General features: G+C 41.2%; 1 protein-coding gene across 14 annotated transcripts in view; it reads left to right on the top strand.

The window, feature by feature from the left end:
* The window catches only part of SYNE2 (spectrin repeat containing nuclear envelope protein 2), a 392,481-nt gene that overhangs the window by 325,740 nt on the left and 41,438 nt on the right, over window positions 1–25,303 (top strand). For all 14 annotated transcript variants that reach the window (XM_030929921.1, XM_030929916.1, XM_030929913.1 and 11 more), the window contains 10 exons: window positions 1,240–1,444; window positions 2,583–2,762; window positions 4,369–4,494; window positions 6,974–7,128; window positions 7,232–7,376; window positions 8,591–8,685; window positions 10,247–10,481; window positions 15,029–15,223; window positions 17,463–17,588; window positions 24,931–25,086. In XM_030929921.1, the coding sequence (XP_030785781.1) occupies window positions 1,240–1,444; window positions 2,583–2,762; window positions 4,369–4,494; window positions 6,974–7,128; window positions 7,232–7,376; window positions 8,591–8,685; window positions 10,247–10,481; window positions 15,029–15,223; window positions 17,463–17,588; window positions 24,931–25,086 (1,618 nt within the window). The remainder of the gene's footprint in view (window positions 1–1,239; window positions 1,445–2,582; window positions 2,763–4,368; window positions 4,495–6,973; window positions 7,129–7,231; window positions 7,377–8,590; window positions 8,686–10,246; window positions 10,482–15,028; window positions 15,224–17,462; window positions 17,589–24,930; window positions 25,087–25,303) is intronic.

Raw genomic sequence — 25,303 nt, 5'->3', positions numbered from 1 at the left:
GACTAATATCTTGAAATACAGAAAAAAAGCCTTTTGAACAAAACTGTATCTGAGCATTATAATAGCAAAAATTATAAATATCTTAACTATCCATACTAAACAGGAATTAAACTAAGGAATTTAGCAATTAAACTAAGGAAACAAAGGGGAAAAACCCGCAAACCATTTCTACAGCCATTTAAAATGAAGTTTACTTATTTTCTTTTATTAATAACTTGGGGAAAATATTTTTTAAAAGTTAAATGGGCCAGGCACAGTGACTCATGCCTGTAATCCCAGCACTTTGGGAGGCCGACGTGGGCAGATCACTTGAGTCCAGGAGTTCAAGACCAGCCTGGGTAACATGGTGAAACCCCATCTCTACAAAAAAAATACAAAAATTAGCCAGGCATGGTGGCATGTACCTGTAGTCCTAGCTACCTGTGGGGGCTGAGATGGGAGGATTGCTTAAGCCCAGGAGGTCAAGGCTACAGTGAGCTGAGACTGTACCACTGCACTCCAGCCTGGGCAACAGAGTAAGACCCTGTTTCAGGAAAAAAAAAAAAAGTAGGAAAGAAAGACAAGATACTACAGTCGGTATATGGAATAATAAAACAATTTCCTTTATTTCCACTTCCATGTAAGGAACATTCGTGTAAACAGAAAATAATTTTTATTTGACGTAAATACAATGTTAAAGATAGCATATCTCTATAAACTGGGAGCCTCTTCATGTGGAGACATTTTATCAGGCATACAGTTCAGTGTTTTCTCCATCTTTGCCAAAGAGACATTCATAGGCAAGGCACCATGGCTCACACCTATAATCCCAACACTTTGGGAGGCTGAGGCAGGAGGACTGCTTGAGGTGGGAGGATTACTTGAGCTGCAGAGTTTGAGACCATCCTGGGCAACATATCAACACCCTGTCTCTATAAAAAAAAAAAGTTTGAGCTCCCTTCATCACTCCCCTCCCTTAAAAATAGAGTGAAACATTCATAACATCATAGGTATTTGTTGCCAATCATAAATTTTGTAGTTTTTGTGCAATATTACAAAGTCAAGTAAATAGCCTAATGTGGATTTCTTTTTATATAATGGTTTTTATGATGGTGATGCCACTATTTTTAAAAACCATTTAACAGTGTTAATGGTTAATGATCCATCTGCTAATAACTTACCAGTAGAGTGTGTGCATTGTACTTTTGCTACAAGGTAAAGGAGAGAATGAGGGTCATGTTATTTACATTGCACTGACAGGTGGACTCAGGTGAACCAAGCTGTTGCAGACCAGTTGCAGAAGGCCCAGAGTCTGCTCCAGCTCTGGAAGGCCTATAGCAATGCTCATGGCGAGGCTACCGCAAGGCTGAAGCAGCAGGAAGCAAAGTTTCAACAGCTCGCAAACATCAGCATGTCTGGAAACAACCTGGCAGAGATCCTGCCCCCAGCCCTGCAGGACATAAAGGTGGGAACAAAGTCCATTTGGAAAACCAAGGCCAAGTCAGCCCAACAGATGTTGCCAGTAAGGGACGGCCATGACCTGGGGACCAGACAGACCACAGGGACAGAGAAGTCAGTCAGGACAGATGCTGTGAGCAGGCCAAGTAGGACACAGGCAAGGCTGGGAGGACCAGGTGGTACCTCAGAGGTGACGTCCCGGCAGCAAATAGCTGGATAAGGGGTACCCGATATCACCTCGTTCCATGTCTGTGCTTTCTCTCTAGTGTTAAATCTCTAAGGCAAAAGCTTCATATGAAGTCTGAAGTAAAAGCAAGTGTCTCAACTGAGTGTGACTCTGAAAGAATAATACATGTTGTATCTCTTGTTTTAGCGATAATCATGGACTTGGTGCCATGTTGCTAGGCCTTTACTGTGGGTATAGTAAATTTCAGACTATATTAAAAGCTTGCATAATTTCCTCTATGGTGTTTTTTCTATTACTGTTAATGAATGCTCAGAAAGTTAATACTATTTAGTTCTGAACTGGGTGAACTGATGCATTTTGTATCTTCTGCTACTATAGGTCAAATCAAAAAGTGGCAGCCAATTTAATTAGGTGGGAATCCAACAGATATACTCTGTACGTCTGATTAACTTCTACCTGAGCTGATATTTAAAAATTAAAAAAAAAACAAATTGTATATACACAGTATTTCCAGAATAACCTTAAAATCAGCCTAATTAATAAAATTCTATAGTTTTTGCACGTGAATCCATTTATATCGGAAAGTCTAAGGTAGGAGTCAGAGTTGCATTGATTCTTGAAACATCATGAAAGCAGATAACTAAATTGTTTGACAACTGAAATATAAAGCACATGAGTACCCAGGTTGTCTCTAGTTTCTATGTGCTAGAAGCCTCAACTCTATTAGTCAGTGGTCACTTTTAGTTTTGAACTGACACATTTCAGAAAAGTGCCAGTAATGTACATCATTTCAAGAAAGCCCAGCCTTTTCAGCTATTTAAAATAAATAATAATAACAAAAGGTCATGCCTACATTTTCAGGGCAAATATTCTCCTAGATTTTGGTGGAGCAGCAGCTGATAGGAAATTGTGGTTTGAAAGGAGGAAGAGGTGTTTGTGATCGCTTTTTCTTCTGCAGGAGCTGCAGCATGATGTGCGGAAGACAAAAGAAGCCTTTCTCCAAAATTCCAGCGTCTTGGATCGGCTCCCACAGCCCACAGAGTCCAGCACCCACATGCTCCTCCCGGGTCCCCTGCACTCCCTTCAAAGGGCTGCTTATTTGGAAAAGATGCTGCTTGTGAAAGCAAATGAATTTGAGGTTCATCTTTTCTTTTCATTCAAGTTTTAGTCTTGGACATTTGCATTCCATCCTCAATCCCTTGTACCTTTTGAAGCAATAGCGCTTTACGGGCTGCTCCCAAACATATACGGTTCTAGCTTCAATCACATGGGCAGATCTTAAGCAACCATTTCTTCATTATTGAAGATGTTAGTTCTAGAAGTCATATATGTATTATATTGCATACACTGTTCAGATCTCACAGTTATTTGGATTTCTGAGTCAAGTAATTTGAGTCGTAGAAGTGACTGCTTAAAGCACGAAGATTTGTCATATCTTCATATCTTCATTCACTTTTTTTTTTTTTTTGAGACAGACTCTTGACCTGGCACCCAGGATAGAGTGCAGTGGCATAATCTTGGCTGACTGCAACCTCCGCCTCCTGGGTTCAAGTGATTCTCCTGCCTCAGCCTCCCAGTAGCTGGGACTACAGTCACCCACAACCAGGCCTGGCTAATTTTTTTTTTTTTTTTTTTTTTTGAGATGGAGTCTCGCTCTGTCACCCAGGCTGGAGTGAAGTGGTGCGATCTTGGCTCACTGCAAACTCCACCTCCTGGGTTCACACCATTCTCCTGCCTCAGCCTCCCCTGTAGCTGGGACTATAGGCACCCACCACCATGCCCGGCTGATTTTTCTGTATTTTTAGTAGAGATAGGGTTTCACCGTGTTAGCCAGGATGGTCTTGATCTCCTGACCTCGTCATCCGCCTGCCTTGGCCTCCCAAAGTGCTGGGATTACAGGCGTGAACCACCATGCCCGGCTGGCTAATTTTTGTATTTTTCGTAGAGATGGGGTTTCACCACATTGGCCAGGCTGGTCTTGAACTCCTGGCCTCAGGTGATCTACCCACCTTGGCCTCCCAAAGTGCTGGGATTATAGGCATGAGCCACTGCTCTCAGCCTTCATTCACTTTTTATAAAGCCTTTAGTGCATGAGCTGTCAACAAGCTTCACAGAAGGCCATGGAGCTCCAATATCACGTCTCAATACCAGCAGGAAAACAAACAAACAAAAAACCACATTTAACTAGTGGAACTGAGAGAACAGAGTGCTCACTGACTCTCCTCTATGTGGTCCCCTCAGGTAGGTGATCTGTCCATTTAGGAAGGCTCAAAGGCACAGAGTGAAAAATCAGGGGGCTTCTGAATATTTATTTATGATTCTTGAGATAATAGTGAACTTCTGGATGTCAAAAACAACTGGAATTTATTTTATTTTGTTGCATTTTATTTATTTATTTATTTATTTAGAGACAGGGAGACAGAGTCTTATTCTGTCACCCAGGCTGGAGTGCAGTGGCACAATTACAGCTTACTGCAGCCTCGACCACAGGCACGCACCACTATGCCCAGCTAATTTTTTATTTTTTGCAGAGATGGGGTCTGCCTATGTTGCTCAGACTGGTCTTGAACTCCTGAGCTCAAGTGATCTTCCCACCTCGGCCTCCCAAAGTGCTGGGATTACAGCCATGAGCCACCATGCCTGGCCAAACACATCTTGAATTCTTAGCACCTCCCAAGCCTGTATTTACTTCTGTTTTGCATGTACATGAAAATAGTTTCTAATGAAAATTTCTCTTGTTCTAGTTTGTTCTCTCACAGTTTAAGGATTTTGGAGACCGGCTGGAATCTTTAAAAGGTCTTATTACGCATGAAGAAGAGAATTTGGATAGACTTCACCAACAAGAAAAAGAAAATCCTGAGTCATTCCTGGTATTGCCAATATTTGTCTTTTCTAAGGACTTAGACTCGCTATAGGGTTAAAAAAAAAAAATAAGCTGATTACTGTGAGCTTATAGAATGTTTGCATCCTCACTCTTTTTTTTTTTTTTTTTTTTTTGAGACGGAGTCTCATTCTGTCCCCGAGGCTGGAGTACAGTGGCGCAATCTCAGCTCACTGCAAGCTCCGCCTCCTGGGTTCAAGCGATTCTCCTGCCTCAGCCTCCTGAGTAGCTGGGACTGTAGACGTGTGCTACCATGTCCGGCTAATTTTTTTTTTTTTTTGAGACGGAGTCTCGCTCTGTCGCCCAGGCTGGAGTGCGGTGGCCGGATCTCGGCTCACTGCAAGCTCCGCCTCCCAGGTTTACGCCATTCTCCTGCCTCAGCCTCCCGAGTAGCTGGGACTACAGGTGCCGGCCACCTCGCCCGGCTAGTTTTTTTGTATTTTTTAGTAGAGACGGGGTTTCACCGTATTAGCCAGGATGGCCTCGATCTCCTGACCTCGTGATCTGCCTGCCTCGGCCTCCCAAAGTGCTGGGATTACAGGCTTGAGCCACCACGCCCGGCCAATTTTTGTATTTTTTAGTAGAGATGAAGTTTTACCATGTTGGCCAGGCTGGTCTTGAACTCCTGACGTCGGGTGATCTGCCTGCTGTGGCCTCCCAAAGTGCTGGGATTACAGGCCTGAGCCACCGCGCCTGGCCTAACTCACCCTTAAGCACAGTCATTTTTATGCCATTCATTACTGTCCTATTTTCCCTCAGACCTAGAAAAAGTAGGACAACATAGGGATCTTTTTTAGTAATATGTCAGAGTAATTTGTAGTAGATGTTTTTTCATAATTACTATCAGTGAACCACAATAATCTAGAAGTTGGCTGTTGTGATTAATTGAATTTTTCTGGTTAGTTTAATATAAAAAATAAAATAGTCTATTAAAATTATGCATTTTTCTTTTTTTTTTTTTTTTTTTTTTTTGAGACGGAGTCTCGCTCTGTCGCCTGGGCTGGAGTGCAGTGGCCGGATCTCAGCTCACTGCAAGTTCTGCCTCCCGGGTTTACGCCATTCTCCAGCCTCAGCCTCCCGAGTAGCTGGGACTACAGGCGCCCGCCACCTCGCCCGGCTAGTTTTTTGTATTTTTTTTTTAGTAGAGACAGGGTTTCACTGTGTTAGCCAGGATGGTCTTGATCTCCTGACCTCGTGATCCGCCCGTCTTGGCCTCCCAAAGTGCTGGGATTACAGGCTTGAGCCACCGCGCCCGGCCAAAATTATGCATTTTTCTTTTCTTTACCTTAGTAAGTTTAGTTTAGTAAATATAAATGACTGAAAGAATTAAATCTGGTCTTGTAACTCTCCTAGGAATCAACATTCATAACTTAGATCAGTCAGCAAACTATGGTGCACTGTCCATCACTGATTTTTAATAAAATTTTGTTGGAACACAGCCATGCCCTTTCATTTGCATATTGTCTATTATAGTTTTCATGCTACAAGGGCAGAGCTGACTAGTTGCTACAGAGACTATATGGCCCATAAATGCCTAAAATATTTATGATCTGGCCTTTTACAGAAAAAGTTTGCTTTTCCTGACCTAGAATATTACAGCAGAGTTCTGTAGTGATAACTTCAGTATTGTTAAGGATGTTTGCATGACATATTGTCAGCCTAGAAGTTGTTGCTGGAATATCTTTTTAAAAAATGAAATTTTGATAAGTTTGCTTTCTTGTGATGTCATGTTCTATCAAAATATGGGTGTTTAAGTCCCTTGCTCTGCTAGAGTTATTTTAAGAATCAAATTTTCATCACTCTGTGCTTGACCTGTTTGTGGAAGATCAGGTTATTGGCAGACTAAATGGGACTTAAAAGTCCAGAATTGGTCCTTTTTTAAAAAGCCTGTTAGGCCGGGGGCAGTGGCTCATGCCTATAATCCCAGCACTTTGGGAGTCCGAGGCAGGTGAATCATCTAAGGTCAGAGCTTTAGACCAGCCTGGCCAACATGGTGAAACCCCATCTCTATTAAAAATACAAAAATTAGCCAGGTGTGGTGTCAGGCACCTGTAATTCCACCTACTCAGGAGGCTGAAGCAGGAGAATCGCTTGAACCCGGGAGGTAAAGGTTGCAGTGAACCGAGATCATGCTACTGCACTGCAGCCTGGGCGACAGAATGAGACTCCATTCCAAAAAATAAAAAAGCCTATTTTCTGTATTCTTCAGTGACAAAATCTGAGATCACTTTCTATTTCCTGGGCTGTTTGGGTGCTGGCTGTGTGTGCAGGTTGGTATTCTAGAAGGCACAGCATTGAGAGAGCTGAATTTAGGTCCCACTCTAACATTAGCTAGCTGTTTGATTGTGGGCAAGTAATTTGCCTGTTCAGGCCCCAGTTTCCCTTCATCTTTGAGATAAGGAGAGTTGTTTGTCATCTAAATATCTTATTGGCATCCAAAAACCTATACTTTAATTTTTTAAAACTAGAATCATGTGCTGGCACTGACAGCCCAGTCACCTGATATTGAACATTTGAATGAAGTGAGCCTCAAGCTCCCACTTAGTGACGTAGCTGTGAAGACGTTACAAAATGTGAACCGGCAGTGGATTCGGGCCACGGCCACGGCACTGGAGCGCTGCAGGTTAGAACATCCCTTCTCTGTCGTTGTTTCAAAGTAAAATTAACGGCTTCAGCTCAGCAATGGCATTGTTAATATGGGTGTGTTTTGTTTTAAACCTTTGTAGTGAGCTTCAGGGAATTGGATTGAATGAAAAGTTTCTTTATTGCTGTGAAAAGTGGATCCAACTTTTGGAGAAGATAAAAGAAGCACTCAAAGTGGATGTGGCTAACAGCCTTCCTGAGCTCCTGGAGCAGCAGAAAACCTATGAGGTAAACCTGTGTTCTCTGCCACCCTTGAACCACTCACCTGGGGCAGGAGTCAGGAAAAGATAGCTTTAAATAAAACACAGGGAGTGTACCTATCAGTCTCTAAATACAGAATGTATACCTTTAAGCAAATTCAGTTGTCAATTGGTCATTTGTAAAATTCTCATACGTTTCATAAATTTCAACATTTACTGCTCTATTTTGTTAGGGACAGGACTCCTAGATTTTCTGCAGTACATGGAAGCTTCTAGTACAACTTTGCTTCCACAAAATGCAAATATTATACCATTCTATCAAGAATGGTATAATAAAATATTTCAACTCATCTTTGTATTTTCACTCAGTAATTCTCCATAGTATTAAAGCACTTGGTATAATTATAACTGTAGCATTCATAATTTCACAGGACTTTCCTCAATGCTTATGCTGACATGTATTTGAAAATACTCCTGGTGGTTATAGGCAGATCAGTCTTTCTGTGTCACCCAGGCTGGAGTGCAGTGGTGCAATCTCAGGTCACTGAAACTTCCATCCCCCAGGCTCAAGCAATTCTCGTGACTCAGCCTTCGATGTAACTGGGACTACAGGCATGTGCCACTGCACCTGGCTAATTTTTGTATTTTTAGTAGAGATGGGGTTCACAATGTTGACCAGGCTGGTCTCAAACTTCTGACCTCAAGTGATCCACCTGCCTTGGCCTCCCAAAGTGCTGGGATTACAAAGGACACATTTCAAAAGTGTGCAGAATTAGTTCACTGCAACTTTTTAATGTTAACTGATTGAAGTCTGCATTGCTACATGAAGGTCATCCAATTAAAATGAAATTTCCCCTGCCAAAAAGCTGAGTGGCCTTGAATAAGTTACTCAACCTTTTTATACCTTAGTTTCCTCCTCTTCAGATGGATGTAATAATAGTACTTAAGTCCTAAGTCTGAGAAATAAATGAGACAATGCATGTTTTACAGAGTGCCTACCAAATCATAAATGCCTAACAAATGAGTATTAGATGTAATTATTATTAAACCTGTTTGCTTTTAAGAATATATTCATAGGTGATGTTGATATGATAGCTGAACATTTTTTTGCAGTAGATTCAAATAATATGAAAATTATTCATCATATCCTTTGTGAGCTTAGATTTTAATAGGAAATGTAGGTTCCTAGATTCATAAAATGAATTTTACTAGCTGATGTTTTCTGTTTGGACTCATATGCAGATGTTAGAAGCTGAAGTTTCTATAAACCAGACAATTGCTGATTCCTGTGTCACCCAATCTTTACAACTCCTGGACACAGCAGAAATAGAGAACAGGTGAGCTGTCTGGGTCTCATGAAGGTTGTGGGTGGATGAAAGGTAATGCATTCAGTTGGGGCAGGCTTTCTGCCATGTGAACCTTGACCATGTTGGTGCCCTGTGGCCATGTTCATGACAGATCACCATGGGACCAGGCTTCTAACTATGTAGTGGGACTAGATCTTGCTGGGTGACCATAAAAACATCAATGACAGACACCTTTTCCCTATGGTAGATGGATGGGGTTAGCAGCCCAGCAGCTTTGGAAAATGCTCACTTCTCAAGTATTGTTAACTAAGTTTGTGCCCCCAAATGATTCTTCTGTGCTATTTCCCTCTCTACCATCTTCCTCATGATGTTTTGCTACTTAAAAAATAATTTCTAAAAAATTATTCCTAGTGTTCCCAGTAAGTAGCTAAATCCTATAAGTATGAAGAAGGGCTTTCTCTCCATGCTACATATGTGGGCTTAGGGTCACTGGGCAGTGCCAGTCAGGCTGAACAGAGCCCCTTTGGCCAGTCTGCTAATGCTGAGTGAGTCTGCTCATGCAGCTGGTACACATGGCAGACAGCCTGGACGTGGCCTGGCCACTTATATACTTCTCTAAATGTCCTAATGGGTATGATTTTTCTTCCACATCACCACCCATACACCTCTGAATCTTCCTTCAGCATAACTAAGAAATGTAAAGCCCTTTCTCCCTAGATCTGAAGCAGTAAATTCAAGCCAGTTCCAGGATGATAAACTAATTTCTATTTGATCTGTACAGAAAAACATGACTTTCCCATAATAACTAAGAGGCCTTGTTTCTTATGTGAAGGATATTATTTATCCAGAAAAGAACTGTTGGCCGGGCGCGATGGCTCACGCCTGTAATCCCAGCACTTTGGGAGGCCGAGGCAGGCGGATCACAAGGTCAGAAGATAGAGACCATCCTGGCTAACACAGTGAAACCCCATCTCTACTAAAAATACAAAAAAATTAGCCGGGTGTGGTGGCAGGCACCTGTAGTCCCAGCTACACGGGAGGCTGAGGCAGGAGAATGGCCTGAACCCGGGAGGCGGAGCTTGCAGTGAGCCGAGATCGCGCCACTGCACTCCAGCCTGGGCAACAGAGCAAGACTCCGTCTCAAAAAAAAAAAAAAAAAAAAAACTGTTGAGTAGCTGCAATAAGGCATGCTCTTTATTGCTAAAATTATGTAAAGTACACTCAAGTAATCCATAGTGTTACAAAGTACCTGCCTGTTCATCTGTTTCCCATTGATCCAGTTTCTATTTTCCTTTCTGTATTTGGCATAATGTATATTAAAGCAGCTTCAGTTTGTTTAAGGGAATGGTTATGCATGCTGGCAAAATACCGGGTTACGTGCAGATACCTTCTGCTAACTTCAGTCTGCATGCTGCCCTTCCCAAAGCTTTAATCATGTTTAAATGGAATAGTACTCAGGTTTTTAGAAGTTGGGATTTTTTTTCATGTAAATTATACTTATAAAAACTGAATCTGAGCTGCTATTACCCACTGATAGTTATTTTTTCTACATGTTGATGTCTGGATTCTATAACCATTTGTTTCTCCCCAGACCAGAATTTATTTCAGAATTCTCAAAGCTGACGGATCGGTGGCAGAATGCCGTTCGGGGTGTTCGGCAGAGGAAGGGTGACATTGATGGGCTGGTGAGGCAGTGGCAGGATTTCACTACTTCTGTGGAGAACTTGTTTCGCTTCCTCAATGACACCAGCCACCTGCTATCTGCAGTGAAGGGCCAGGAGCGCTTCAGCCTCTACCAAACCAGAAGTCTGATCCATGAGCTGAAGGTAGTGTATGCATCGTAGCATTGTGAGAACCACAGCGTGGCCATTATTTGCAAGATGTTCATTCACCTTTGGTTTAATGTTTTTGATGATAATGTGATCCAAGTGTGCTCTCTGCAATGTGAGGCCAGCAAGGTGCAGTCACCACACCCCACAGCCCGGTCCCTAGCATTGTGAGGTTGGAAACCCAATATTACCCATTCATCCAGAAATACTGAGGTTCTCTTGGGCCATGAGAGGAGGCATGGAGTGGAGATGGGTGAATAAAGTGGAGGATTTCAGGGCGACAGACTCAAACCACCCAGATTCTTAAGCCACTGACTAATGTATAAATTGACCATTAGTGTAGTAATGTACAGTGATGGTTTTGTTTACTCTTGAAGGGCAAATTCAGTGGGTACAAAAAAAAAAATAGAATGAATAAGACCTAACTATTTGATAGCACACAGTAGGGTGACTATAGTCAATAATAATTTAATTGTGTATTTTTTAAATAACTTAAAGAATGTAATTGGATTATTTGTAACTCAAAGGATAAATGCTTGAGGGGATGGAAACCCCATTCTCCATGATGTGCTTATTTGACATTGCATGCCTATATTTAAAAATCTCATGCACTCACAAAAATTTTAAAAACTAATTGTAAAAAATAAAAATAAAGGGGCAAATTCATTCAGGCAACAAAGCTTTCCAAAAGAAACTTGCTTGATGAGCACAGGATTAACGTAGGTGTTGGGATGTCCCATGGAGCTGTAGAGCTACTGTCCACCTTAGAGAAGCCTCTCAACAAACACCACCCTCCTGAAATCCTGCACAGCCCTCACTCGTTATGCAATCATCGCATATTAATTGAGTGCCTTCTCTGTGCCAATCACTGTCCTAAGTGCTGGGTGTATTCTGTGGACGGAGAGAAGACCTTCGCTCTCATAAGGGCAGACAAAGTAGTAAGTAAACCAGAATAATTAATCAGATAAATTAATAAATAGTAAAATATCAGATTGTAATAAGACTTAACATAGATCATTAAAACAGGGCCAGTAGAGATGGGGATGTGTGGCTCCTTTAGATTAGGTTGTCTCTGGCCATGTGACAATTAACCTGGGACTGAATGATGAGAAGGAGCCAGCCATGCAAGATCTGAGGAAAGAGCCTTTCAGACCGAAGGAGAGGCTTACTCCAAGTCCCCAAGATGAGAACAAGCTCAGCACAGCAGAGGAACGGCGAAAAGGCCAGTGTGACTGGCGCAGAGCTGGCAAGGCAGCAGTGGCAGGAGGTGAACTAGAAAGCCGGGTAGGGAGGAGTATTTTGCAGGCTGGGTGTGGTAGCTGGATTACCTGGTCTGGCTGGAACCAGGAAGCCTTTGAAGCATTTCAGCTGAGGGAGAGGGCAGCATGACACTGCTTGTTTGTTTCTTTTTCTTTTTCTTTTTATTTATTTATTTATTTTTTGAGATAGAGTCTCGCTCTGTCGCCCAGGCTGGAGTGCAGTGGTGCAATCTTGGCTCACTGCAACCTCCGCCTCCCAGGTTGAAGCGATTCTCATGTCTCAGCCTCCCGAGTAGCTGGGATTACAGGTGCCTGCCACCACGCCCAGCTAATTTTTGTATTTTTAGTAGAGAAAAGGTTTCACCCTGCTGGTCAGGCTGGTCTCGAACTCCTGACCTCAGGTGATCCACCCATCTTGGCCTCCCAAAGTGCTGGGATTACAGGCGTGAGCCACCGTGCCCAGCCCTGTATTTTTTAAAGATCACTTTGGCTGTTCCTGGTTGTAGGGGAGCTAAAGAAAAAAAAGTAGGAATCCTAACATCGCACTTACCTATCGCTGCATAATGACACTCATCATTCTGTCTTGTCATTCTTGGGGTTGACAAGGGTTGGTGGTTTCTGCTTGGGGTCTCTCAGGCAGTTACAGTCACATGGTGGCTGGGGCTGGCGTCATCTGAAGCTCACTCACATGACCGATGCTTAGGCTGGAACAACTGGAGCAGCAAGGAGCTAGGACAGTGGAGCTCCTCTCCTTGGGCATCATTCTCTGTGGTCTTGCCATGTGAGGGCTTCTGGTGGCCAGACTTCTTATATGGTACCCCAATGGCTTCAAAGATTCTTATCCCCAGAACAAGCTGTATTGCCTTATAAACCCAGCCTCAGAAGTCACATCTATCGCTTCTGCCACACTCTAATAATGAAGGCCATCATATGTGCCCACATGAGTTTGAGAGGAGGGGACACAGGTGCCACAGTTTGATGAGGATTGGCTGCAATCCCAACACATCCCTTGAGCCCAGTTTGAGACCAGCCTGGACAACATAGTGAGACCCCTGTCTCTACAAAAAAATTTAAAAATTAGCCAGGCGTGGTGGTGCATACATGTACTCCCAGCTGCTCAGGAGGCTGAGGCGGGAGGATCACACTTGAGCCCGGGAGGTTGAGACTGCGATGAGCCATGGTCGCACCACTGCACTCTAGCCTGGGTAAGAGCAAGACCTGTCTTTAAAAAAAAAAAAAAAAAAAGAGGTTATCTTTGGAGTTTCAGTGATCCTTGGAGGCAGTCATCTTGAAAGAGTCTGTTCGGGTGTGGTTACATCTGGGTGTTCTTTTCTGCAATAAGATAATGAGGTAACAGGGAGGGAAAGAGAAAACAATCATTCTCCTTGGTGAGTCCGGGTCTTAGGCAGATAAAGGACTTTAGCTTCTTTAGGAGACACAATGCGGGAGGGCAGAGAGACCCTGAGACTTCTTCAGTTCAGCATGTCAAAACACTGTATTTTGGAGTGTCGGTTTGTGAATCTGGTAAAGGAAAAGCTGGATGAAGGATGACTCTGTATTGAAGCTTGAGCATCTTGGTGAATAGTGTGCTGTTGACCAAGTCAGGGAAGACTAAGGGAGGAGCAGGTCTTCTACCAGTGGCTCATTTGCACAGCACAATACGTTGGAGAGACGCGCGTGGAGTGCCTGTGGTCCAGTTGCTGTTTCTTTTATTTGTGTGCTGCTCCTGAGGTTGCATTTGGCTTTCCTTCTTTGGGTATGGGTGATCTTCAGGCTTCTCAGAAACGCCTTTGTAAATTAGTGATGCTCTGTTGATGTTTATCAGCTCCCATTATGGAAAATGCCCACACTCTGTCTCCCTCAAGAAATTTCAAGGTGAAGGAAATAATATTTAATTGTGTTATTTATTTGCTTATATACATTTTTAGATATAGGTACTCATTCTGTCTCCCAGGCTGTAGTGCAGTGGCGTGATCATAGCTCAGTGTAACCTCAAACTTCTGGTGAGGCTACCTTGGCCTCTCGAGTAGCTGTGGCCACAGTACTCACCAGAATGCCCAGCCGGGAAAACGTATTTAGAACAGACAAAAACTATTTAATTTTTCCTCCAAAACCAAATGCCTTTAGGAATATGGACAAATTTTAAAGTTTTTACTTTATTTTTGTATTATAAACACCTAGTTTCAATCTCTTTAAAGAAAACCCATGTAGCCAGGTGTGGTGGTGCATCTCTTAAAAAACAGGACCTCCGCTACTCTCTGCATACTGCCTATGGAGTGGCCCTGCTCTGCAGGAGCAGTCACGGAGCTGTAACACTGCCACTAAAAAATAGAAAAATAAAAATAAAAATAAACAAGACCTTGTCTCTTAAAAAATTTTGTTTTTGATTTTTTTTTAATTTTTATTTTTTTGAGACAAAGCCTCACTCTGTCACCCAGGCTGGAGTGCAGTGGCGTGATCTTGGCTAACTGCAACCTCTGCCTCCCGGGTTAAAGTGATTCTTGCGACTCAGCCTCCCAAGTAGCCGGAATTACAGGCATCCACCATCATGCCTGGCTAATTTTTGTATTTTTAGTAGAGACACAGTTTCTCCATGTGGGCCAGGCTGGTCTCGAACTCCTGAGCTCAATTGATCTGCCTGTCTTGGCCTCCCAAAGTGCTGGGATTACAAGCATGAGCCATCACACCAGGCCTAAAAAATTGTTTTTAATTTTCAGAAAGCCTACATGATATTTGGATGGAATTTTTTAAAGCTGCCCCTTTGGGGCACATATCCATGTACATGTTTATGTGCCCATAAAAAGCTTAAGAAATGTATTTTTTTTGTATTTTTACCCTTTCTTGCATTCTTTCCTTTTATATTTGTTTAGCATAATGTAAGGTCTGTTACTTGATTTCAGGTCTGTTACTCCATTCACAGTATTAAGAAAATACTCTTAGACCCATTTACCTTGCAGGCTATTATTCTATGATGTATATTTTTTTTATTTCTCTGTGCTTCTAATCATTACACTAAGAATCTTATCTCACCGGTCTTTGGAAATTATTTTAAGAACACCTCACTTAGTAGTATGCTTATCTACTCAATGTAAAACATTAGCTTTTGATGTGAGTGTGTGTGTATGTACATTCTAACCCAATTTATCTAATTTATATCTAGTTTAACTCTTAAGAAAAACTCTGAAGGAAACACACACACACACACACACACACACACACACACACACAATCACATTTTGAACACATCAGAAACCTAAGCAAATTACTTTTCTTTTTTTTTCTTAGAATAAAGAAATTCATTTTCAGAGATGGCGAACTACCTATGCCCTAACCTTGGAAGCTGGAAAAAAGTTACTGTTCACAACTGATCTGGAAACTAAAGAGTCTGTGGGTAGGAGAATCAGTAAACTTCAGGACAACTGGAAAGACATGGAGCCCCAGCTGGCAGAGATGATTAAGCAGTTCCAGAGCACTGTAGAGGTAAACTCACCACTTACTTTTCCATTCATGATACTCAAATTCAGTACATAGATTTTCATTTGCGGTGTGAAAAACGGAAATGATTTTAGGAAACTGTAGTATCATGAGTTTCCAATTCAAGCTCTAATCCATAAGTCATGCCAGTTACTTAATGTGAAATGATGATATAGCATTGCAAAAGCTCAATGTTTAGTATTTAAATACTTGAGATTCTATTAAGATACTTATTTTTATGAAACAGGAAACATATTCAATTAAAGTTCAATACATAAAACTAATGTTCCATGTACAGCCTGTTCTTGGCATAGTATATGAAAAGAAACAGACAGAAACACTTCGTTTTTCTGCTGTCATCAGAGAATGTACTTTTCCATATAAGTGAATTTTCCAAATAATGTATGATTATACATTTAAGAACTACAGTGTTATATTTTAAGTCACTATTAGGAAAATCGTTATTGTTTTGTAATGCTAAGATACCAAGTTGTTCTCAAGGCCTCTGAATTGCTTTGAACGTATGGCCCTCCCTGAACTACTGTGCTCTTTGAATTCTGATATGGTTTTTATCATTTTTCTTTCTCTCCTCTTAATGTCAAGCTATTTTTACTTTTTCTTTTTCCAAGCTCACTTACTTCTTATTAAAGCCCACTCTTTCTAACCTGTCATGTGTGCTAAAACTAGATAACCAAACTTATCAGACATATTTTTCTGAATTAAGAGTAAATATATGCTGAGTTAGGGCTTGAGATTTTCTCCTGTGAATAAAGTATCTGAATTTTATTTGGTATATGGACTATATGGAATTCATTAACTAGCAAACATTTGCTAAGCATCTGCCATGTTTGTAAAGCATAATGATAATTGCAAATAACAGTTTGAAGAACTCATGATTTTGCTTCTCCCTTTGCTTTCTTTTGAGTTGAGCTTCAGATAGTTGATATTGCTAGACAAGTGGCCTCCCGTCAGTGAGGGGTTACCATAGACTGAGGCCAACCCAAGTATGTTTAGGTATCAGCTGTACTGAAGAATAGTGTTTCATTGTAGATTTGTATAGTTTTAGTAACTTCAGGAAAAGAAGTTTATCCTAATGAATCGAATATAAATACCCTATAGTTGAAAATGCAGGCACCTATTTTGTTCAACAATTAAAATTTCAAGAAAAGAGATGGTCGACCCTTGACTTGGCTTTTAACCCCAGATCCATGGGCTAGTCATTTTTCTCTGAGCCTTAGTTTTTCCATTTAAATATGATAATACTTGTTTTAAAAATGATAATACTTTCCCTGTATATCTCCTAAGGTTATTATAATTACTATGGGTTAATAAAGTTGAAAATGCTTTGTAAACAGGAAAGTGCTTTAAGCAGAAGGTAGTAGTCAGCACAGTGGTGAGAAATGGAAAGTGAAGGTTGAATGTGAAAAGGTCACTAAAGCCGGGCTGTAGAAAGGAGAAGAGAGTCAGCAGAGGAGACGGGTGATGGTGGAAAAGAAGACAAGGAAGGTGGCTGAGTGCTTGTGCTCTGTGGTGCTATTATAGCATATGCCAAAGACTGTCAATGCTAACAGTTAATCCATACAGTAGCCTTTTAGGTGTGAACTTTTCCAAAATTAAAGTAGAAATCACATTGGTTAGATGAAAAGGATATGGGGAGCGAGGAAGAACTTTTTTATTTTTATTTATTTATTTATTTATTTATTGAGATGGAGTCTTGCTCTGTCGCCCAGGCTGCAGTGCAATGGCGCGATCTCGGCTCACTGCAGCCTCCGCCTCCCAGGTTCAAGCAATTCTCCTGTCTCAGCCTCCCAAGTAGCTAGGATTACAGGCACATGCCACCACACCCAACTAATTTTTATATTTTTAGTAGAGACAGAGTTTTGCCATATTGGCCAGGCTGGTCTTGAACTCCTGACCTCAGGTGATCCACCCACTTTGGCCTCCCAAAGTGCTGGGATTACAGGCTTAAGCCACCATGCCCGGCCCAGAAGAACTATTTTCAAGCAAAGGCCAGCCTGGTGGTTGAAATGAGCCACAGGTAAAGCTGCAAGGAGGCTCGAGTCATATTGGTGTTCCTTCTGCTTTTGGGAGACCATAGTCTGCTCAAGACAAGGAACTGGGTATCTGTGTGATTTATAAAAACAAATTTAATAGAAAGATTATGTGGAGTAAATGAGCTATTCTGTTTCCACAATTCATTCCAAAGAGCAAAGTACTTACCAGTTTTAATCTTGTTTTCAAATAGACCTGGGACCAGTGTGAAAAGAAAATCAAGGAGTTGAAAAGCAGGCTACAAGTTTTAAAGGCACAAAGTGAAGATCCTCTTCCAGAGCTTCACGAGGACCTCCATAACGAAAAAGAGCTGATTAAGGTATTGAAATCCGAACAAGTGGCCAAGATAATCACTTAGCTGTTTTCTGAGTACTTGGAAGTGCTTTTTTGCCTCTTTCTGTGTTGAAACTGAGTTTTCATTTTCAAATCAGAAAATATTTTCCCGATCTACTGTTTAACATAACATGCTGGTCTCTGAAGGAATTAGAATTGATGCTTTTTAAGACTGTTGTCTGAAGACGAGAAAGACTTTTGCAAAAACTCACTTCTTAGGATCTTAGGGGTTTTCTCCTTCAGGTCCTCTTTCTGTCTGTTCCTCCTCTGTAATATAAGGTGTGGCCTCTGAGATTCCTGTAAAAGCTGTTCCCTTATCAAATGTCCTTTTCTTTGAAACAAGAGTAAAATATGACTAAAGAATTCATTTTTGAAAGCCAGTAGGTTGGGGTTTGCTCCAGTATAACATTTTTATAAAACGGTCCAAACTATATTCTTCCTAATGAATACCACACTAGCAAAAATTCCTGGATATTTTAGGCCTTAGCTGAAGACAAGGCAAACTTATGGATAGGAATTGGGGCCAGGAAAATTCCCAGGTCAGCAACTCCCTGCATCTCTTTTCTGTCTGCAGCTTTGATGTTTAAAAGACATTGAGAGACCGTTGGAATGGTCTTTTAATTTTTTACTTCCTTCAGTGACTTTCAGGGATCAAACTGAAGAAATGAGGAAGAAATGAATAGTCTCCTGCTTCAAGTTGGGCTAGAAATTAGTGTCTTTCTCCCTACATCTTTTTTCTTTATTGTAAAAATGTCTAATGTGCTAAAAGGCATAACAAATAATATGACAAACTGCCGTGACACCATCACCCAGCTAAAATATAAAAAAAAACTATACACACAGTTCAAGTGTCCTGTATGATCTAACTTCTCCTCCTTAGAGGTGTTAGTAACCCTGGATTTGGTGTTCATCATTCTTACACGTCCTAATAATTTTAATACTTGTGTTTGTAGGTGTCAGTGTTTTTCTTTGTTTGTTCATTTGTTTGTTTGTTTTTGAGAGACAGGGTCTGGCTCTGTCTTCCAGGCTCGAGTGCAGTGGCACGATCTCAGCTCACTACAACCTCCACTTCCCAAGCTCAAGCGGTCCTCCCACCTCAGCCCCGGACTACAGGCACACACCACCATGCCCGGCTAATTTTTGTATTTTTTTGTAGAGACGGGGTTTTGTCATGTTGCCCAGACTGGTCTCAAACTCCTAGGCTCAAGCAGTCCTCTTGCCTTGGCCTCCCAAAGTGCTAGAATTACAGGCGGGAGCCACCATACCCAGCCTGCTGTCAGTGAGATGTAGAATTGCTTTCTGTTTTTAAACTTTATATGGCTAGGCATGGTGGCTCACAAGTATAATCCCAGCACTTTGGGAGGCTGCAGTGGGAGGATCCTTTGAGTCCAGCAGTTTGAAAGTAGCCTGAGCAACAAAGTGAGATCCCCATATGTACAAAAAAATTTTTTTAATTAGCTGGGTGCGGTGGCACTTGCCTGTGATCCCAGCTGCTGGAGAGGCCGAGGTGGGAGGACCCTTTGAGCCTAGTAGGTTGAGGATACAGTGACTCATGAATGCACCACTACATTTCCACCCTGAATGACGGAGTAAGACTGTCTCTAAAAAGTAAACAAAATACGTAAATTTTAAAACTTTATATAAGCAGTACTGTGTATAATATAATTTTTTTTTCTTTTTTTAAGACAGAGGCTCCTGTTGCCCAGGCTGGAATACAGTGGTGCAATCTCAGTTCACTGTAACCTCCACCATTCGGGTTCCAGCAATTCTCATGCTTCAGCCTCCTAAGTAGCTGGGATTACAGGCATGCGCCACCAGACCTGGCTAATTTTTTGTATTTTTAGTAGAGATAGGGTTTCATCATGTTGGCCTGACTGGTCTTGAACTCCTGGGGCCTCAAGCAATCCGCGTGCCTTGGCTTCCCAAAGTGCTGGGATTACAAGCGTGAGCCACCGCACCTGGCCCACAATGTAACTTTTTTCCTTCATTATGATTTGGAGTCGTTGATGTTGGTACCTAATGCACATTCATTCTCACTGCTGTATAGTATGCATTATAAGAATATGTAGTCACTTGGTATTATCAGATTTTTTTTAACTTTTGCTAGTCCAGCAGCTGTGAGTGAGATAGTATCTCTTTATAGTTTACTAGTCAGTTTCACATTTTTTTCATATTTGCCCTTTTGTGAATTGCCTATTTGTACCTTTTACTGATTTTTTTCTATTGGGCTATTTGTGTTTTTCTTATTGAGTTGAAGGAGCTGCTTATTTATTTTAAATATTCCTCTTCTACTGAGTGTATACATTGCAAATGTCTTTTCCCATCTAAGAGCCTATTTTTCTACTTTTTCCTTGGTGTTGCTGGCTGAACAAAAGATATTTTGTTAATGTGGATGAATTTGTCAGTATTTTCCTGTATGATTAGTATTTTCCGCTTCCTCTGTGAAATCTTCATACTAAAGTCGTAAAATACATGCTTACATTTTCTTCAAAAAGTTTTCGGTTCTTGGTTTTTACATTCACATCTTTATTCATTGAGGAATTGATTTTTGCATACATTTTAAGGCAGAGATCCATTTTCTAATTTTATTCATCTGGATAGCCAGTTCTCTTGGTGCCTATTTGTTGTCTAATGTCAAATATCAAATTTCCATATACGCAGGATTCTTTTCTCAGTTCTCTGTTCCATTGGTCTGTGTAGCTCAGCTTTAATATCAAACTGTCTTAATGGCTGCACTTTATTGTAACACATCTTTATTTCAGGTGTGATGTGTACCCACACCTTGTTCTCTCACATTAGTTTGGATGTCCCTAGGTCTTTGATCTTCTGTAACTTTGAGAAGCAGCTTGTTAAACCATGAAAAGTTCTGATAAGAGTTATAATTGAATTGCATTGAATTTATAGATTAACTTGGATAAATTTTTTTAGTATTCCTGCTTATGCTCATGAATGTGGTATATATTTCCCTTTGGTCATATTATTTAGTTTTTTTCACTAATGGCTTATAATTCTTTTTTTTTTTTTTTTTTTTTTGAGATGGAGCTTCATTCTTGTCACCCAGGCTGGAGTGCAGTGGCACAATCTTGGCTCACTGCAACCTCCGCCTCCCTGGTTCAAGGGATTCCCCTGCCTCAGCCTCCCGAGTAGCTGGGATTACAGGCACCTGCCACCACGCTCAGCTAATTTTTGTATTTTTAGTAGAGATAGGATTTCACCATGTTGGCCAGGCTGGTCTCTAACTCCTGACCTCAGGTGATCCACCCGCTTTGGCCTCCCAAAGTGCTCGGATTACAGGCCTGAGCCACCATACCTGGCTTATTCTTGTTATAATTTTCTTAATCACAAAAGATATATCTTTTGTTAGATTTATTTCTTGGTGCAATATTTTGAAGCTTTTGAAAATACTACTTTTTCTAATTGTATTTTTTAACTGATTATTGCTGATACCTAGAAATGCAATTGGTCTTTGCATATTTATGTTTAACCATCTTGTTAAACTCTTATGTTAATTCCAGCAATTCGTTTATGTATTTTTTTGGGTGTCTGTGAGACCATCATCATCTGTCAATAATGACAAGGTTATTTTTGTTTGTTTCTTCTTTTTAATATACTTTTTTTTTCCTACTTTTCCTACACGGGTCAATACCTTCAGAACATTGTTAAGCAGAAGCATTAATAGCTGAGTCATCCATTCTTGATTTTAGAAGAAAATGATTCTAACATTTCACTATTAAGTGATATTTGCTGGTGATGTGTCAGTCAGTGGCTTTATTAGGTTAACAAGATTTCTATGCCTAATTTTCAAGGTTTTTATCATCCCTACCTCATTAGGTTTAGAGCAAGACTTTGGTAACAACGGAGAGAATTTGGAGTCATGCTCTCAGCTGACACACAGAGTTTCCTTCCATAAGGTCTCGGAACCTGTGCAGAATGTGACATGTAAACCCTTGAGCAGCCATAATTTTTTTCAAGTATCACACGTCTCAGTTTCCAGTGGGATCTTTTCGACTTTCATGGTCTCAGCATCCTATGTATCAGTGGAAAGAATCAGGGAAAGGGAAAGAGCATTGAGTTCATTCAACCATGACCATATTCCAAAAAGATCCCAAGTAACCCAAAGCTTGTCCGGGTCAGTGTGTTTCATTCCTGATTCACCTGGGGGAAATATGCTAGCCACTTGACCAATTTGAGCTCGACTTTCCTCCTCATAAAATTATATTCCCTTCTAAGCACAGCTGCAAAAAGAAAAAGATAAAAGATAAAAAAGAAAAAGTATATTCCCACTACAGCCAAGTTGAGGAATGGAATGATTTCCTTACATATATGTTTCATGTATATTCTAACTTCACTATGATGAAAATTGCTACAATGGACATCTGTGTTTCATAACACTTGTCCAAAGATTGAGTCCTTGGAACAGTTCGGTTTTTAAATAATTTTTGTATAAGTAATATAGTCACATGGCTCAAAATTCAGAAGGTGCAAAAGGTATATGTGATAAATTTTTCTCTTATCAATTCCTCTCCACAGAAGCAATCAATGTTACAAGTTTGTTGTATATTCTTCCAAAGATAGAGTATGCATATACAGGCCAAAATTTATTTGTATACCCATTCTTTTTCGGTCCTCCTTTTCCCAAATGGTAGTACAGAAAAATGGGACTTGACAGTTCCACTGGTAATTGAGTCCATAGGCAAGGCCTAAATGCTGTCCTGATACTGCAGAGTCTAGTCAAATCCTCTGCAACACACCGCTTTTTGTAGCCAAACAACTTGAAGTTTTACATCCCATGTTACATAAAAAATTGGAAATTTCCAGATATTCTTGTGGTATAGATAATTTATCTGGTTGAATGAAAATGGTGGAAACTTATCTGATTTCTCTCTTGACAGTTTGGTTGCAAATCTGGGGCAATTTAATTTAAAGACAGGCATGATTGTTGACATTTTTATACAAACTGAACGTCAGCTATAGTAAACTTCCGCAAGAGACCTCATTCTATATACTGTTTGACTCCCTACTTTTTTCATGTAGTGTTTATGAACATTTTAAAGCTCTCAAGACATACTGCCAAATTGCTTTCCTTTCAGCCATACATTTTGGTATCTGAAAACTTGCTGTGCAGCAGCACCATGGCAGGTTCTGGGCACTGCATTAGTGAGCAGTGTTGTCATGGTCCCTGCCATGTGTGGAGCTAATGGTCCAGTCTGCCAGAGGGACCTGTTCACCAGATAGCCACACTGTATGCACAGGGGTGTGTGTGTGTCTGTGTGTCTGTGTCTGTGAACATGGTGAGTGTTAGAGGGGAAAAGCGCAGGGCAATGAGAGTAGAACAGGAGTCTCAACCTTATCCAGTGACTGTACACTTTCTGATTGTCAATATTATAAGTATTCAAACCATACTGATTGAAACCTGGCTGGGCATAACTTGGCGGCCGAGCCAGCACCTCTGAGCAGGGCACTGGACAGGCTGAGCTTCCTGCCACCTGACTGGGAAACTCTGTCTGAAGCTCAGCGGTTTCCAGATCTCCAATTTCAAGTCAGTAAGTGGTACACCTTGGCTGGCAGGTGGCCCCCTTTATGTTATATAGCTTTCCAAAGCCTTCCACTGTGGAATCCGCTGTCATCTACTTTACTGGAACCAATTGTGAGACCAAAAGCAGGTAATACAAATGTTAAATACCTAATGATTTAGCTTCTGAGAAAGGTGTTAATTCCTCATTCTACATGTAACCTTTAAAAGAATTCTCTGGGCCACTTTATTAAACATAAATTGTTGTTGGTAAGTTACGAAATCATGCCAATGTAGCTTTTAGAACTCTGAAAATCAATCAGAATTAACATACTGTTAGGGCCCTTCAAACTTATCCCTGATTTTAGGCATAGTATCAGCAGGGCATGGTGGCTTGCCCTTGTCATCCCAGCACTTCAGGGGGCTGAGGCAAGAGGATCACTTGAGCTGGGGAGTTTGAGACCAGCCTGGGCAAAATGATGAGACTTCCATCTCTACAAAAAAATTTAAAAATTAGTCATGTGTGGTGGTGCATGCCTATAGTCTCAGCTACTCTGCAGGCTGAAGCATGAGGATCACTTGAGCCCAAGAGGTCAGTCAAAGCTGCAGTAAGCCATGATCGTGCCACCGTACTCTAGCCTGGGCAACAGGGTGAGACCCTGTCTCTAAAAAAAAAATAATAAAAGTTAAAAAGGCATAGTATCTTATTTCAGGTTTCAGTTAACGGATAGAACTGGAGACCCTTAAAATGTGCCAAGTCATGAAGAATTGTAAGCACAATAAAAACCTGGTGGACTCAAGTGTTTTGTCTGTTTCCTTTTACCTTCCCTGCTGTGAAAGTAAATCTCTTGAGTAAATCCTAGATTTCAAAGTTTCAATTTGACAATGACAGTGCTGCTGCTGCTTCTTTTTTTTTTTTTTTTTTTGGAGGTGGAATCTCACTCTGTCAGCCAGGCTGGAGTGCAGTGGAGTGATCCTGGCTCACTGCAACCTCCGCCTCCTGGATTCAAGCGATTCTCCTGCCTCAGCCTCCCGAGTAGCTAGGATTACATGCCACCACGCCCAGCTAATTTTTGTGTTTTTAGTAGAGACGGGTTTCATCATGTTGGCCAGGCTGGTCTCAAGCTCTTGACCTCAGGTGATCTGCCTGCCTCGGGCTTCCAAAGTGCTGGGATTACAGGTGTGAGCCACTGAGCCCAGCCATTGCTGCATTTTAAAAGATAGGTGTTTCCATGATCAGAAAATTATCTGCTAACTAATCTTTGCCAATTATTAGAAAAGTTTATTTCTGTCTTCCATTATACTTACTCATTAGTTTCAAAAGTTAGCCAAAAATAATTCCCTTTGAACATAAGTCATTGCTGTTACATGATTGCCACAATAGCAGCAATGCATTTCTTAGAGGTTTTTTTTTTAATGGAAAATCACATTTTAAATCTATCTGAAATGTAGTTTCAGGATTAAAAATTGTATGTGTGCGTGTGTGTGTATGTCAAGATTATTAGATTCCAAATACACTTTCCTCTGAATAAAGACCTACATGACTTTAAAATAGAATAAATTCTGTCGAAATCAGAGCTACCTGAGGAAATGAAAATAAAGGTAGAAAAGAGTTTTCCTTTGAGAAGAAGGTGGTGGAGAACTGGCCAACCACAACTGCAGGCGCTCGCCTTGGGCTGTTTCCCATTCAGAAGGTCCCTCCCCCTCTCCTGGCCTCCCCTCCCCCAGAGTCTAATCAAAGGATTAGCCTACAGGTTTGGAAACAACAGCCGCTTGAGTTGAAGGCTTTTTACCCCCTTCTTGTGATTAAATGCAGGAACTAGAACAGTCTTTGGCTAGCTGGACTCAGAACTTGAAAGAACTTCAAACTATGAAGGCAGACTTAACCCGGCACGTTCTCGTGGAAGACGTGATGGTTTTGAAGGAGCAAATAGAGCATTTGCACAGACAATGGGAGGACCTCTGCTTAAGGGTAAGTCAGCTCACTGCAGGGCACGGCTGTTTGGGAGTGGATTGAAATGTCTCTGAAGACCAGACAAAGTAGAAAGGAGCTTAATTTCATGGAACCGGAGCCCCTTTTCAGTGGGACCCTTGGCCTGGCCGCTGCTCCTTTAGAAGGCAGCAACATGGTTTAACAGATTTGACCCTTTTGTTTCTCCAGCGCTAAATGCTAGAACTTTGCACGCTTT

The sequence above is a fragment of the Rhinopithecus roxellana genome, chromosome 5, assembly GCF_007565055.1.
Source record: "Rhinopithecus roxellana isolate Shanxi Qingling chromosome 5, ASM756505v1, whole genome shotgun sequence".
Taxonomy (NCBI): domain Eukaryota; kingdom Metazoa; phylum Chordata; class Mammalia; order Primates; family Cercopithecidae; genus Rhinopithecus; species Rhinopithecus roxellana.
The sequence above is the reverse complement of the archived record's forward strand: the minus strand, read 5'-3'. Positions and strand labels throughout refer to the sequence as shown.